Source organism: Misgurnus anguillicaudatus, chromosome 8, assembly GCF_027580225.2.
Source record: "Misgurnus anguillicaudatus chromosome 8, ASM2758022v2, whole genome shotgun sequence".
In the NCBI taxonomy this organism is placed as follows: domain Eukaryota; kingdom Metazoa; phylum Chordata; class Actinopteri; order Cypriniformes; family Cobitidae; genus Misgurnus; species Misgurnus anguillicaudatus.
In genome coordinates this window covers 22,428,070-22,445,929 of record NC_073344.2, presented here as the reverse complement: position 1 = coordinate 22,445,929, position 17,860 = coordinate 22,428,070, and the positions used below count along the sequence as shown (strand labels likewise).

The 17,860-nt window shown below is 38.7% G+C and overlaps 1 protein-coding gene across 1 annotated transcript; it reads left to right on the top strand.

The window, feature by feature from the left end:
• Positions 1–2,935: 2,935 nt before the first annotated feature.
• On the top strand, positions 2,936–9,077 carry gdf5 (growth differentiation factor 5). The gene is made up of 2 exons (XM_055214347.2): positions 2,936–3,929; positions 6,692–9,077. The coding sequence occupies exons 1-2, from the start codon at positions 3,245–3,247 to the stop codon at positions 7,561–7,563; spliced, it is 1,557 nt and encodes a 518-aa protein (XP_055070322.2). The 5' UTR covers positions 2,936–3,244; the 3' UTR covers positions 7,564–9,077.
• The last annotated feature ends 8,783 nt before the right edge of the window (positions 9,078–17,860 follow it).

Here is a 17,860-nt window from a genome sequence, read left to right as displayed (position 1 = left end):
TTGAGTTGTCTGTTTTTATATAAAGAGACAACGAAAGCGTTCTGCGAGTTGGTCGCGTAGACTGGAGTTAAGAAACAAAATGTATTACAAAAATCTTTTTACTTAAAAGGATCGTTTTTTTTTGTCTTAAAGCCTGTGTTTAGCCGAATAATAGTTCTCTGCAAGCACTCCATGTCTATCCATGAAAAGCACTGTTTTGAAATTTATAAATAAATATTGTTGTATATTGTAACTAATACATTTCTAATTTTACAATTTATATTTTTCCTGGCCAAAATGTAAAAGTTTGTATAAAATGTATAAAGTATCAAATGTAAAATTATACATAGATTTAATATATTTAAATATATTTAATTTGAACCTTTTCAAACATGTAATGTTTACAGATTTGTAACATAGAAAGTTATATTAATATAACTTATTGTATTTTTTTCAAATATACAGAAAATTGGTGTAAGATACATTTTTGTAAACAATTTGTTTCAGCAAATATATTTTTTGGTCTTTTTTTATATTTTGAAAGAAATAATATTATTATATGAAAAAAATAACCTCGATATATTTAATATTGACTATAAAGACAAACTTTGAAGCAACTAAATTTATATACTTTAAAACTGAATATCAGTGGCCGATGATGGCGCCCACACTGACTGCAGCGCTTCCGGTGAGCACAAATGTCCGAATTCACTCGTTTCCATTCACTCTTTGAAGTGAATTTTTATTGAGCAAACGTAAGGAGTAGTGAATGAGGATATGTGGACTATTTCGCACAGCCAAAGTCATATTTTTATTTTTATCTGTAGTAATTAGAGTTGACCTGAAGCGGGCAGTGTTGCATTGCTTCAGTCTGTCCTGTCTTCACCTCAAGTTAGCGGTCGGGTTTTATATTGTGGGCTACTCATCATGGGCTAATATTTGCCTCTACATAGAAGGTTCAACATCACTTTCCTAAGAATTGTTTATATATATATATATATATATATATATATATATATATTCCAAGCTACAATTGTATGAGCAATAAAACTATGAATGTGAGGTTTATTTTGTCCAAGGAAACCTGGAAATGCTAGGGAATTTTAAAATTGTGAAATACATGGAAGTATATGGAATTGAAAAATTAAAGTAAAGCTCAAAATTAAGAAGTGTTATATTGTAGCCAAAGTGTTATTAAACATTTCACCGACTTAACATTTTTCTTTGTACGCCGTTTACATAGTCATATCTACAAAAGTGTTATTTTTAGTGAGGTCAAGCACCATAGCCCTACAATTGAGAAGTAGACAGTAATAACCATTTCCTATACATCACTTAGCCTACTAACATTTGACTATTTTTCTATTAATTCTGACATTTTAGATAAAAGACAAACAAAGACATAGAGAGCACTAGTCATGTATTCTTGCAGTATGTCAAAACTCTGTCTGCCCTCATGAACAAGAGGCCTTTTTATTTCGTTTGCCCACGATTGCTCCTGAGAAATGTCTGTGGTTTTGCAACGTCTAACACCTTGACAGCACATTTCGCCACACAAAGATATCAGTCCAGCATGATTTTTTGGGGGGTGTCGCTGACATACATTGACAGAAAAGAAATATTCCTGGTGTTTATGCTACTGGGGTATGGGGCAAACCACAGAGCAGCTAACATGCCGTCCCTCTCGAAACATCCGGAGGGTGGAGAAATGTGCCACAATCACTGTTGCGAGTGCACTAAAGTTTTCAACCCTTGATGAGTTTGGGTGCCCCCAATTTCACCTGTAAAATTTGATATGTGAATGCTTATTTTCATAGCTGCATAGAAACAATTTCTTTATCACACAAACACTCTCTCTGGATGTATGCGGAGGTGGATTTTTATTTTCGGGTTCGGTATTTGCAGTGGGATGGTGTGGGTGTCTAACATAGTGTTACCAATAGTCCATATATTTGACTTGAGGAAATAAACGTTTCTCCACAGAAAGAAGTCTTATATAAATATGGTCGAGATTCAGGAAACGAGTGCTTTGCCAGTTTTTACATCCCATAAAAGTAAAACTGCTTGTGTTTTTAGACCAATTAAATGATGTGGCAACCAAATTTCAAATCAATTCACCTCATTTGATCAATGTATATCACAAATTAAATACTGATACTATATATTTTGCAATAATTGATTATGATTGGTCAATTCATTTTTTTATCAAATATTTGTCTGTGATGACTGCTGAACAGTTTAGTGGCTGTGGTCTCACAAAACAGTTTTTCCCAAGCTAGGAAATTGTTGGAAGAGAGTTTAAAAAAGAAAATGCTATTTGACCAAATCATTTACATTACTGCATATTGCAGACCCATTTATACAAAGCAATCTATACATTTGTATGCATGTTCCTTGGGAACCGAACCCATTTAAATACATATACAGCAATACATTTCAAGCAATAAATCTAAACTTATTGTTTTATAATGTTTGTCAGTGTTGAATAAAATCAGTGGTGTAGTGCAGTATACCCACTTCTTTATTTGATGGCATGGGATATACCCACTTCTGCTTAAAAAATGGGGGCATTTTAGTGGACTACACCACTAAATTAAAATCAGGTTTAATTAGAGTTTGCTACATATTGAATGCATGCAGGTTAAGTTTGCATTTCAAATTTGACCCTTGGCTTATACAGGACCCTAACCAGTGCTTTATTTTGGTGACCTAATGCAAAGGCTTTGGGTTTTATGTACTCAGTGAGTCATGCCTTAAGAAGAAATATTGCACTTCAATAAATCCGGACAGCATGACATCAGAGAGTAATTAAGCCAGTTTGCGTTGGAATTCCGTCTCCAATTCCTGCGCTCAGGTTTGCGCACAATTCAAGCACCTGCACACTTCTGTGTGTGCGTGTGTTATTTTCACTGGACGATGTTCAAACTCCGAGAGAGAAAGAGAGGGAGAGGCAGAGAGAGGGAACATTACGCCATCCTTCCCTCTTGGAAAAAGTGGGATTTAAACAAGTCTCTTACAAGATATCAAGCAGAACTTCAAGGAGAGCCAATTGCGCTTTTCTGCATGTTAGATGTAGAGCACTCTTGGATCTCCGACATCAAGCGAACCGGATCACTATGGTTCTGAAGAACGAGTCTCATAGGAATGCTTTGGACAGAATAATTGATCAGACGTTTCCAAATCTTAATCTCTACCTCTCTAAATCCGTTCATGGTAGAGCTTTTGGTCATTTCTTCATCACCAAAGCTCACGGGAAGATCAGAGGATGAAAGTTCTGACTAGTTTCCCTCTTTTACTTGGCTGTTGGACTCTTTTACACCTGGACTTGATCTCGCAGGCGCTCTCGCTCACCGGAGTGGCGGCGACGCAACGCACCGGTCACCGACGCACCGGGGCGGACAAACCCAATCCAAGCGTTTTACGGTTAACGGTGGCGCGCAACGGCACGGCGCTCGGAAAGCCCGTTGACAACGCGAAGATATCTCGCATCAGGGCCGAGTCACCTCTGATGAAAGTTACATCGGACACAAATGCACAAAGAGCCCGCGCCACTGTACCTGTCGACTTAGGGCGCAGGGAGGCCGTGCGCTCTTGGGTACCCAAGGATGCGACGCGCGCTGCATCCGGCGCGCAATCCTCTTCTATCATCCCACACCAAACAGGACACAATAAAGGAAATGGAGTTTCTAATCCCAAACCTGCCGAGATAAGGGCAGGTGTGTCCAAAACCGGGGTGCTGAAAGGCATGGCCCCACCACCACCAGCCCCGCTCAGAGCGAAAGGGACATTAAAACTGGAAGAGATTGTGGAACCAAAGCACCCACAGGTCACGGCGCATGACTACATGCTGTCCCTGTACTGGACACTGACCAGTGGAGAGGTCAATACTAGTCTCCTGCACGAGGCTGGGGTGGCCAATACCGTCACCAGCTTTGTTGACAGAGGACAAGGTGCGGTATAAATGTTTCTTCTGTTATTGTCATTACATTTATAAATGCATTAGCACCAACAAGAGTGAAGGACACTCTTTAAAATAAAGGTGCTTGACGGTGCCATAGAAAAACCATTTTTGGTTGAATGGTTTCATAATGTTTCAGAAAAGGTTCATTGTAGTAAAAAAGGCTCTTTAGATTATAAAAAGGTATGAAAGAAATGGCTCTTCTAACTGAATGGTTCTTTGAGGAACCAAAAATGGTTCTTCTATGGCATCACTGTGAGGAACATTTCAAGCACCTTTATTTTTAAGAGTGCATAGAGTTCAGCACTTTGAACCTCTTTCAAAACTTCAAAAATCATCCCAGGATAAACCTCACAAAGTTACCCAGCAAGCAAAAATCAAGATATTGAAATGATGGCTAACTATAGTCTGGCTATGAGTAACCCACTTCTTCCCTTGGTTTAGCCAAAATTGCTTGCTGGGTAGTTAAAGGGATAATTCACCCAAAAATGAAAATTCTGTCATCATTTACCCACTCTCATATTTGTATAAATTGCTTTGTTCAGATAAGGAAGATTTTTTAAGGAATGATTGTAACCAAACCGATCAGAAGCCCCATTGACTTCCATAGTAGGATAAGAGAATACTATGGAAGTCAACGGGGCTTCTGATCAGTTCGGTTACTAGCATTCATTTCTTCTCCACAGTGTTCAGAACTGTGATATAGACAAAGACTGAATGCTCTGAATAATCTTAAATATATAAGTTTTGTTTACTTTTTGGTCACTGCATAATTCCTATACGCCCATTTGTGTTCTGTCATAGTTTCGCTGACTTTACTATTATTCCAAAATGTGGAAAATAACAGTAGTAAAACATGAATAGGTGTGCCCAGACATTTGACTACTGTGTATATATGTTAAAGGGGAAATGTATATTTTAGATGTTTGACTGGTCACTATTTCACCAAGTTTTTCCACCATTTCTGCAGTCCACCTAAATAGCCCAACAGTGTGATAAATGGATTTTAAATATACATAAATACTCCACATATAGGCTCTGGATTAATTCGAAGTCATAAAATGACACACATAACGATCATAGAAAAATTAAAGAAGCAGTTTAGATGAAATATAGCGTGTCGTAGTGCACGACTGCTTAAAATGTCACGCCATCTACCCCATTTGAAGTCTACTGCATTTACGCTAAATTGCCCCTTAGTATTTATACAATTGAGATGTATTTGGAAAACTTGTTGCTCTTGCTCGGCAAGGCACGACACACTTGCAAATCGACACAACTTTCTATCCGGGTCTGTAAACCAAACCGACTGTGTCAGTATGCATCTGGCGTAAGACGTTTGATGGGCCACTAAAACAGAGAAAATAAACTCCTGGGCAGGTTACAAGTCAGTAGCCTGTTTTATTTCTTAGCAATTCTGTTTAAAAATTCTTTAAGGTACTTACATGGTGTTTTTTGGAGCTCTTTTGAAAAACAAACATGGGTATAGAAAGACATTTTTGCAAAATGCATCTTGTGTTTGTGTAAGTTTCCTACACATCATCTCTCCAGTGACACACACACACACATGCGCACGCACACACTAATCAATTGCACTCTCTCTGCCCTCACCATTCAGTTCAAACTGTCTTTTTCAGGCTGTGTTAGTGAAAGCCATATGTCACGGTGGTAGGCCCACTGGTAAATAGCTGCAGGTTGATAATAACGCTGTGTTTACAGTATGTTGTGGTCTCCAGGCCCAAGTCGTCTGGTTTTAATAGACATTTGAAAGCAAACTGTTCTTGGATAAAATGAAACGTTTGATTTTTACAATGCACTGCTTTCATATTACATTGCATGCAGAGAACGCGTGCACACACATGCACACACACACAAATTGTGTGATCTGTGATTATGGAAAAGCTTAGCTGTGCCTTTCTCAGAAATGTAATTGACAATTTTACCCAGTCCACTTTTCCACTACATTAAAGGGGATATTTCACAATGCTTTTTCTAAGACGTTAAATAAATCTTTGGTGACTATGTATGTGTTTTAGCTCAAAATATCATATAGATCATTTATTATAACATTTTAAAATTGTCACTTTGTAGGTGTGAGCAAAAATGTGCCGTTTTTGTGTGTCCTGTTAAATGCAAATGAGATGATGAAAAGCAAACACTGATCACCATAATCGCCATTATGGTGATTAGTGTTTGCTTGTCATTGAAACTCAATTGTGCTGTCAAATATTCTCTCTCTCTCTCTCTCTCTCTCTCTTTCTCTCTTTCTCTGCACTAAATGGCAGTGCCGTGGTTGGATATAGTTGCAGATTAAGCGGAGGTATTATTATAACAAGATCCCCTTCTTACATCACAAGGGGAGCCTGATTTCAATGAGCTATTTTTTCACATGCTTGCAGAGAATGGTTTACCAAAACTAAGGTACTGGGTTGATTTTTTCATATTTTCTAGGTTGATTGAAGCACTGGTGACCCAATTATAGCACTGAAACATGAAAAAGTAAAATTTTCATGATAAGTGTCAAGTGGGAATACCGTGATACTGAATGATTACCATATTTACCATGGTATTTATTTATATAGCACACCAAGGTGTTTCGAAGAATAGCTTTGTATTACTATTGTACAAGCAAACAACACTGATCATGGTGCAAAATGTCATGGTGAAACTACAACACTGTTTGTACAAAAAGTGAAAATGTATTTTAGACTCTAGTGTTATCCTTGTTGACCTATAAATCCTTAATATTTGCAGATGACCGTGTGACCCAGCTAAGACGTCAGAGATACCTCTTCAACATCAGCTCTATGGAAAAGGAGGGTCTGTTGAACGCAGAGCTACGCATCCTCAGAAAGAAACACATGGACTCCCATAAAGCCACGTTTAGTTTACCTCAGGGTTCGGTTACTTTGAAATTATACACCTGTGCGACAGGTAAGCAGAAGTCCACTTTGATCGATTCTCAGCACATCAATCCACAAAGCGCACCTTTCTGGGATGTGTTTGACATTTGGAAAGTGTTCAAGAACTTTAGAAACACTCCTCAACTTTGCTTTGAGCTTGAGGCGGAATATAAAGGCCGGCCGCTCGACTTGACGTTACTCGGCCTGGGTCGCATGAGCAGGCTTACGAAGGAGAAGGCCTTTTTCGTGACGTTTGGACGTACAAAAAAGCGAGAGCTCTTTTACAACGAGATCAAAGCCCGTTCGGGTCACGACAACAAGACGGTCTACGAGTACCTGTTCACCCAGCGGCGGATGCGTCGAGCGCCGCTGCCGCGCGTGAACAAAAAACCACCCAAGAACCCCAAACAGCGCTGTAACCGGAAGCAACTACACGTCAACTTCAAGGACATGGGCTGGGACGACTGGATCATCGCTCCCCTGGAGTACGAGGCCTTTCACTGTGACGGCCTTTGTGATTTTCCCATCCGTTCTCATTTGGAGCCCACCAATCACGCCATCATCCAGACCCTCATGAACTCCATGGATCCTCGGTCTACACCTCCGACCTGCTGCGTGCCGACCAGACTGAGTCCCATCAGCATTCTGTACATCGACTCGGCCAATAACGTAGTGTATAAGCAGTACGAGGACATGGTCGTGGAGAGCTGTGGCTGCAGGTAGCAGGTTTGCGGACATTTACGAAGCAAACTTAGCTGTGAGGGACACGGAAAGTCTATTAGATTCCTCATGGGCATTTCAAGCTCTTGGGACTTCAGAAACAGAGATTCACAGAGGGCATTGAAGTAGCTTTATTTGCCTGATGATCGGTTTCGTTTTGAAATATACCCTTTGAGCATTCATACAGCATTTGAGTCTGGATTCTTATAGAAAAGAAACAAACACTGTTGCATTTTTATTTAGTTTACACAAACCTGTGTCGATGCACCAATGCATCGTTCCCTTAATACATTCAGATTTAGTTGAGGACTCTTTTACTAATGGCAAGCACCATGCAAAAGTTTGTAGCTGTTTTATATTTGTGGACATTTGTTCAATATGTGCTGCACAGCTCAGGATATTCACTCGTGAAAAGTTCGGCACTACACGTTCTGCTGCTGCCCACAGCCGATCCTCATTGTCTTCCTGGGAATACAAAGCAGTTAGTCACATGACATTTATGGCTCGGGTGATTGACTGGCCATTGCCCACGACCCAAGAAATGCCATACAAGAGGGTTCTGCTGGTGAAAATGCACCACTACACAACATTAGAGACGTTCGATTCGATGTTTAATGACTTTGCAGTGTTTTACAAATATTGGCTGCTTAACAGAAGCATATATTTTTAAAAGTTTTCTATTAGATATGTCGTTATTGTCTTTATTGAAATAAACAATGTTAATATTTCTGTTAATATGTTGTTCAAGGTTCAAGTAAATCTGACGTGGTCTGTGAAATCCAAGGTCTCATAATCTAATGATGAGATTATCCAGACAGCAGACGACTTCGGGGATGCTGACTTCGACCCGGAGTTGTCTGCTGTCTGTCAAAGTCGATTTCACTCATTGATTTCAACCTTTGACATGACCTTACTCAGTCAATATTAAACATATCAAGATTATATTTTCACAGAATGTTCTTTACATGATTTTATGTAGAAAACTGGGCAAGGTCACAAATGTTATTATTCCTTTTTCAATGCTTTACCTATAGGGATTATGGGTAGCGGGCATCTGTATATTTTTTATTGTAATGTAAACCCTTTTGAAAGTTTAAAACCAATTCAAAAGGGTGTAAAGATCAACAATTACATTTGAACATGACATTTAAAAGAGTACATTTAATTCAGCAAACATATCACAGATATTTTGATGATGTCTGCCACTGTCAACCATAACTAGGTTGTAAATAAAGAAAGTTTTAAACGATTCTCTTATTAAAATATAATGTTGCCGAATTTTCATATTAAACAAAATGTCCTGGAAATTGCGATTGTTTTCATTCCTAGTGGTGGGGACGAGACCGGCTATGCAGAGTCCGAGTCAAGACCGGGTCTTTGAGGAAGCAAGAACCGAGTCGAAACCAAGACCATACAAACATGTCCGTTTTCATATTCATGATTTAATATCATCCCAGTTAATAATCAACAGTTAGGCCTACAGACTAAGCTAGATTGGGAATTGTTTAGTGGAGCAGTCTTAACGTCTTAATATGGACTATGCTTTTACTATCATTAAAAAATCCCTACCACATGCATCATCTTTTGCCTATTTTTCTAGAGATAAATAAACGGCTCTGATGGCAGTATCTTTGCATTGCACCATGTCATTTTCAAATAATGCCCGTCAGCATTGCATTTTATTATTTTTGTTGTTAAAATGCGTTGGTCTCGAAGACTCGGTCTGAAATTACGAGTCTTTCTCCTCCCACTGTGATCCGAGACCGAGTCAAGACCGAGTCTTTGAAAGAACAAGTCCGAGACGAGTCTCAGAGAGCAGAAATCGAGACCGGACTCGAGTACTACATCACTTTTCATTCCCATGCAAGTGTTTGCCGTTTAATAAGCAAACTTCAGGAATTTTGTAAGAGAGATCCGTGATGCTTCCAAAGTTCCGATATAGAAAATGCAATGTGAATGATTCTCATATTTATGTTTCTGTGAACAAAACATGGCTTCCATTTTGAATTACCGCTATTATGAAATCACAAGTCTAAAATGAGCTATTCATGTTTTCAGCCTGTTCTCAGAATTTTTTTTTCTTTGGCAATGATCGTGAATCCAAAATGGATCCATGTGTGGCTTTGGTGTCGATGACAGCAAAATTACTTCTTTAATTCACATCTATATGAATCTTGCACATGCGCACACGGTCCAAAACAACCAGGCTTGGTTCAATGATAAAGCATGGATGTGTGAGTTTCTTTCTGTCTGTCTAAGCATGAATTGTTTGCAGGATCTTGTTTCTGTTGTCGCTGTATGTGGTCCTGGATCATGGCAGAGTGTCAAACTCGATCAGATTGTACAGGATCACACAGTCTAATCGAGATGTGTTTTGTTTCCTTGTGTAAGTAGAGCCACCTGTTTGCTGGATCCGAGGGCCGTTTTAACCCGTACAGCTAATTGAATACAACTTTAATTGCTCACCCGTTAGCCCGTGCAGATTTCACAATGATACTTTGGGAAAGTTGACAAAAACATTGTATTACCGTTGGCCGATACCACTTACTACTCTCGCTTAAGAGCGCATTTCCTAAAGCGTAATCTTGCCCTTTCCCTCCATCTCTGCGTTTCTGTCTGTCAAGCTTAACATTTTTGTTGGCTTGTTATCAGCTTTGGCATGGAAACCTTGACCGATGTTTAACATTTCTCAAACGCAATCTTATATTTCCCTGACAGACGACTGTAGATCATATAGGGGACTAATATGTATTGGAAAAAGAAATTAAAGATGTAAGAACATTGGGAAAAGAGGTGACCAAGAAATAAAACTTTTTTTAGATGGGAAAAGGATAAAGTTTAATGAGGTTATAAAACTCGAGAGAGGAAATTCAACACCAAAACTCTCTAGTTCCCGCACTTGTGAACTTGACCTTTTTATAGAGTTATATTGTATTTGGGTCTATAGGCTACTTTTCATACCAACACCGTGAAAGCGTTCCTTAAAATATATTTTTTCAGCAAGTTCACAACCCGAACCACTTCCTGATCCTCTAACGTGTTACCAGAAAAATATATTAGTTGCTTAACTACATTAACATTAACTACATTAACATAATTTAGCAGATGCTTTTATTTAAAGCGACTTACAGTGCATTACAAAGTATATCTTTTTTTAGCAGGCGACTCAACAGAGCTGCTGACTTCGGCTCAGATCTGTTGTGGACCCGGTGCGGATTCACAAAATAAACTAGTGTAGCGCTACACTATTTATATGCCGTCTTATTATAAACAGCCGAATCTACAAACCAAGCCAAGCACATTCTCCACAACACAACCCATGGGCATATTTGTCCTCTATAGGCCTACATCAGGTGCTAAAACAATGCCGACAAGGCCAACTACATCATCAGCAATCCCAGTCAGACCAATGTCTAATAAACAACCAGTACAGTGTCATTCATTCAGTCAGTCGAGACCACTTTTGATGTTCATACATAATCCTTCCAGCTTGCCTTGACCTCCTGGTTTTGGCCGTTGTGCTGATACTCTGAAGACTGGACGTAACTGATTTCTTCCAGCTTCGAGATCGCCTGACAGATGGGTGCTTCCACGACCTCCGTCACTGCGTTTGGCAGCTGCTTACACGCATCAAGGCATTCCATTAGAGGCGAATAATTTCATCTGCCTCCTTTTATTTTCTATCACTTAATGACACAAGAACACCATGCAGAGCTCCGGCACAGATAGACGAATTAGAAGTGATCTCTGTGGGAAATAAACAGCTTAGGCGGTCTAAAATGGATCACTGGTGTTTGCTGATTAAAGGAGTATTCCACTTTCATGAAAAAAAATGTACTCACCCCCATTTCATCCAAGATCTTTATGTCTTTTTTTGTTAATTACGTTTTTCGAGGAAAACATTAAAGGATATTTCTCCATATAGTGGACTTTAGTGGACCTCTTTCAATGCAGCTTCAAAGGCCTCTAAGCGATCCTAACTGAACCATAAGGGTCTTATATAGCCAAACGATCTTCATTTTAGCAAACAAGGTACTACTTTTCAACCAAGACTTCTCATGACGTGCCAACGTGACCTTAGGACTTTTGCGAAACTTATGAGAAACTACCTGTCCAGTGTTTACAAGTGTGTAGAAAGAGGACCATTTCGACGTTGTTGTATGTGGAATGATACTTATTAATGTCTTTGTGTCAGTTAATTGTTTAAAATGGTCTGCAAGTGTGCATTACACATACGTAACCGTGTGACCTTTCGACGTGATTGGGTAATAAGTAAGATCGCGCTGGCACATCATATGGCTAGTTCAAAAAGAGAAGTTGTGGTTTATTATTTATTTTCGGCAAAAATGACGATAGTTTCGCTAGACCCTCATGCCTCAGTTGGGATCGGCACTGAAATCAATTTTAAACTGCATTGAAAATAAAGTTTACTATATATATATAAATCCTAAAAAATATTTTCCTAAAAAAGTCCTTTTTTGACTGAAGAAAGAAAGACATAAACATTTTGGAAGACATGGGGAAAGTAAATTATCGGGATTTTTTATGAAAGTTTATTAATCCTAAATGCTGCTTTCCCATGCTATCGGAAATGTGTTAATTCCCACTTCAGGTTCAAATGCTTTGTTGTCAGTAAGAATGGAGGACGCTAGCAGAAATCCTTCCCCCATCCACCATTTTTAAAGTTTAAGGCCTGCTCATCTCGAGAATTTGAGTATCCCAAGGGGTGAACATGACATCGAAGTACATTAAATTTTTACCTAGGAAACTCGTATTTACGATAATTCTGGCAGCACATGAAGCATAAGGGGGTGTGCACACCAAAGTTTTTTTACGTGGCAGCTTTATTTTATCCGACTGCCAGCTTTCTTCAGATGAGCGCTTTGGTTGCTGTAATACTTCTGCTTTGTTTATCAGTTGTTGAAGGATGCGCCATTTGGTTGTTGTGATATTTGTCCCACCCCTCCTCCACTGTGATTGGACGGTGTGTGAGACCTGAAGAGCTGAGCTTTTCACCCAAAGTTAAATATTTTTCAACTCTCGGTGCTCAGCGCAAGCACGGAAAAAACGCTGAATGCCGCCTTTCAGCGGCTGCTGGATTTTTCGAAAAATCCGCACTTCCATTGGAAACAATTAAAAACATACACCGGCGTAAAAGCTTGGGTGTGCACGCACCCTTAATCTGGTTTAGATAGTTAGGCAAGCTAATCAAGCTAAGTAGGAGTTTAAACCGTTTTTTTTTTGCAGGAAAACAGGAATTAACCCTATAACCAGCATATCTCAAATAGTAAACACCAACACAAAACCAGGTCACAGGTTTTTTTATGATAGTGACAAAAATAAACAACGCTTAATGCACATAATATACTAGTGGATCAAAACCTTTTTTGAACAATTTTGAACAATACCCATTCTTGTCTTAGGACAACTATGATGAACTTGATCCACTTCAACTGTTGACTGAGGTGTATGGTTAATATATAGAAAAAATAATTAAATATTAACTTAAATTAAATATAATATTAAATATTTTTGAAGTAGAATAAAACATTTCCCATGTGTTTACATCTAAATCTGTGCATCTTATTTAAGTCTAACAATTCATCTGTGGGTTTGTAAAAGTTAAGTTAAGTGGAAAGTTTGCTTAAAAAGCACTCATCCCTCAAAAAGCACATTAAATATGGTTTATGGGTTTGGTGTTGCATTGGTTGCCACCTAATGCCCAACATCCTGAAACCAAACCACCTACTAACAACTCGCAACATTTACGGTGTAGACTCTTTAGCTTTTTTGCTATTCTGATATCCAATGTGGCCCACACCTGCATTACTACATGGGCACTTTTACTTGTCACTGAAATCGGGTTCTCTCTTAACATTTGCGGGCCACCATATGGGAATATTTATTATGTCCTTACCCGTCGTGTTTTATTATGTTTATTGTAGTATGCCAGGCGTGCTCTCTCCACACACCGGACTAAAATGGGAACTGAGGAGGCGGAATTTACATTGGAGCTTATAGCTCGTTGAAAGATGACCGCTAGGTCCTACAGCACTCATGTATAGCACATTGTAAGGGTACAGACGAGAATATTTCGGGGCCGGATCTACTATATGAAACCTTGCTCTTTCAATAATGGTTTATTTGGTTGACCGAGTGGCAAATCACACAAGCTATGCGTGGTGCAATAAAAGTTATTTATTATTGTTCAATTGTACATTTGCTGGAAGCCTTCTGGGCCCCAAGAATAGAAGGGAAGTGGATATTCAACAAGAAAACAGGGTCCGCTGGGAATAACATGGCTCGGTATCAACTGTCAAATGAAATCGAGTGCTGCTTGTATTGGGATTTCTAGAGAATACAGGTATGTTTTGTTATAACTTTTATTGCATTTGGCCAAAGTATGAAACCTAAGCTGGGTGGGTAAACACACGGTTATGCCATGTAAAACAATGCTGAACCTTTTGACTTCGAACCACCTGACGCTCATGCACACAGTGATGTCATTTCCTGTATAAAATACACCCCATGTAGCGTATGAAATTAATATCATAATGCTTTGCTTTTAAATGCTGCCAACGATAAACTCAGACTCTCTTTGTCTTATTTGTTGGTTCAACCAACCTGATCTCACGGGAATTCATACGTATTTTACAAGTTAATTCGCATTAATTCATTGTACAAAAATGTGATTATTACGGGCTTAAGCTATGGTAATGCAGAACTGTCAGTGGGCGGGGCTTTATCAATGTTACCTCACATTGATAAGAGAATCAAAACGGCATGTCTAATGAGACTGCTTTGGTTTAATGGGGATTAAAAAACAAGGAGCGGGTGGATTTTTTTCATTGTAGGGTGGTTGTGTTCACACAGTGCCAACACATTATGTCCAAACACCTTGTAAAAGTGGATTTTGCATAATAGGTGCACTTTCAAATTAGCCACTTTGAGATTATGTAGGTTTACCCGAAAAATCTCATCATTATTTCCATCCTTGTGCCATTTCTTTCTGTATGACTATGCCTTCTGAAGCCCTAAATGTGAATCTGAATTCGTTGAAAATCCTTCACTTTCATTTTTATTCAACAACGAAAGGGTAAGTAAATATGCTTTCAGGGTAAAACTGACATGTATTTATGTGTGTTTCTTGACTGAAATGTATTAATGCACATTTGTTGCACGCCTCTATGTGATTGCAGTGTGATATTAGACAGTGAAGTGAAACAAGTTCAATTCACCTTTCAAAAGTGTACAGAACCCAGGTGCAAAAGTCAAGATCTGTTATGTCCTTTGGAAGGTCTCCAGTCTTAAACTCGAGTATAAACTAATAGACGAATACAGAATAGCGAGCGAGTTCAACAAAAAACACAGAGGATCTTCTGTTCACCAGATTCAGCCGAGATTGATGGATTATAACGGCGCCCGTGCACAATTTTGATTCGCTATTAGCCAGAGGTCATTATTCAAGTCTTTAGAAAATGCTCAGGTGTTGAAAAATAATATTTGCAGGAAGGTTCTGGGTCTCGATGGTAAGTGGGCCTTCACAGACCGTCTCTTTATACCTGCACATCCTTCTCCTACCTCGCTGGCCGGCATCTGTACAAACAGCTGTAATCAGAGCTTACGGTAAGCACAGGCAATTCCCACCGAGAAATTTCCAGCGCTTACACAAACATGTTCTTAACTTCCCCTGTTATGATTGGCCGTCATATTTCAGCCCGTCACACACAGGTACGCTCGGGTTTACGCTGGCTGTGACGCACGAGCTCGGTACCGCGCCGTCGTACCGACTTTTTAACACTCGAATACGTGCACAAAAAGAGCTTTCATGAGGGCCGGTTCCTCAGCCGGGTGCTGTTGAAGCCCTTGAGGATCTCTAAAACCAAAATGATTTTCATTGTGTTTTTCTTCCTACACTTAATGTTTTAATTTATTCGATAACAGTTTGGTGAAATTAAACCTTAGCTGTGCACTCTTAAGTTAAAGGTTTTTAAAGAGATTTTCACAGCAATGTCAAAGGTTATTAAAATAATAATTTATTTCTTATTTCATAGCCTGAAGGACCCGAAAGGTTCTGTGCATTATTAAAGTCACAATGAAACCAAAGTAGCGATTGTCTTATTTTCCCTGTCTTGACGTATACACGAGTGAAACGGCTTCTGAAATTAAAAAAAGGTCGTCTATTGAGAATAGATTGGATCATTGAATGTTGGGTCATGTTGCTATTTGCTTATTAATGCAATATTTTTTCATGTCCCGTCCTCCCGCCATTCCTCGTGACCCAACCCATTCTCATGATGTGTTTATAAATGCATGCCATTTGAAAAGTCATGCAATAGGCCTTCATACCCCAAAGTCTAATTTTTCATGCATATGATTCACCAGTCCTTCACGTTCACTTAATACGATGCATCTTTTCGTGTCATTTTATGTATTGGTTTGACCATTTTTGTCGCTTGGGGTTAGAACAACTTTCTGTTACATAAAATGACATCCTAACCCAAACCCCACTTCTAACCACAACCCCAAGTGACCATAGTTTACAAATAGACAAAAACATGGAGAAACCTATACATTAAATGACATCCTTACCCAAATCTAACCCCAAGTGACAATTAGCCCCAATACATAAAATGAAAGTGAATGGGAAGAACTGGCAGATCATATGCATGCAAAATTGGACTTGGGTGTATGTATTGCACAACTTTTTAAACGGTGTGCTATTTATATACACCCATCATGAGAATGGGTACCAGAAGTAAAGAGAGATCATTTCGATTAGTGATCAGTGGTGAACGGTAACTTCTCTTCAGTGGGGCGCAAATTCAAAATATGTGTTCAAAGTGTCGTGTCATGTCAAAATATGTGTTTGGTGGGTCATGTGAACCATGCACATCATGCATCATGTCCAAATACGTGCCTGCTGCACATGCGTCGAAAGGGTTTATGATAAAAGAGACGCTCACGTTCACAAAATACTCACAAAACACTAAACTTGGAGTATCTGGCCAACATCAGCAACTGATATCACGGAATCGTGTTATAGTTACCCAAAATTTTATCTATTTATTCGTGTCTATGGCAAGAAATTCAGCTTTTTTCGTGCCTTGAGCACGAATGTCTTTTTCGTTTCATTTTATGTATTGTTTTCTCATAGCTTTTTTCTATTTTCTTACCATTGTCACTTGGGGTTGGGGTTAGAATACCTTTCTGTTACATTTTCAGACATCTTAACCCAAACCTCAACTCTAACCCCAACTTCAGGCGAGAATAGTTTTAAAAACAGAAGAAAAATAAGTAGAAACCAACACATAAAACTACATCCTAATCCAAACCCCGAATCTAACCCCAACCCCAAGCGACAATGATTTTAAAATAGAAAAAAAAACAATACATAAAATGACACAAAAAAGAAAGTCGTGCCACGGACACGAGAAACTATTTTTTAGAAATGTGTGTGTCGCGAAAAAGACATTTGTGCTCAAGGCACGTAAAAAAGCTAAATTTCGTGCCATAGACACAAATAAATTGATAAAATTGCGCGAATTTACACGACTTTTCATGGGATCATGTTGCTTTTATCATAAACCCCTTCAAAGCGTCTGCAGCAGACACATATTTTGACATGACGTGCCAAACACATATTTTGAAATGACGAGCCACACACATGACGGGCTAAATACATGTTGTGACGAGCTTTGCATCATGCGCCCTCGAAAAAGAAGTCACCGGCCATTAGTGTTTTTGATTAAAGATTATGAGAGCACATTTTAAAATAATGAAGCTCACAGATAAGTCATTTGTAAAAAAAAATACCACAATATTTCAATTTTTTTTTACATTTCAATTTCAATGTGACTTTAAAATGAAAGGGGCTACACTATGCCATATACAGTAAGAACCTATTTTTTAGCTGTATGGTTCGATTAAGAACATCGAAAGAACCTTTCTGTAAAGGATAAAGGTCATTTAAACTTTAAAAAAGAGATTTTTAACAATCTTTGACTGAAAGGTTCTTTGGGGTACCAAAAATGGTTTGTCTATGGCATTGCTACATGTGATGAGTCTATTGCTGCACCTTTATTTTTAGGAGTGTGGTCTTTCTCAAAATGTATGGTTTCATAAGAACCCTTCACAGAAACTTTCTGTTGCATAAAATGTTCTTTGCAATGGATAAAGAATTTATAGACTATAAAAAGATAAGAATGATTCTTAAAAGGACCTTTGACTGAATGGTTCTTTGGGGAGGCAAAAATGGTTCCTCTACATTGGTGAGAACCTTTTGTAACACCTGTTTTTA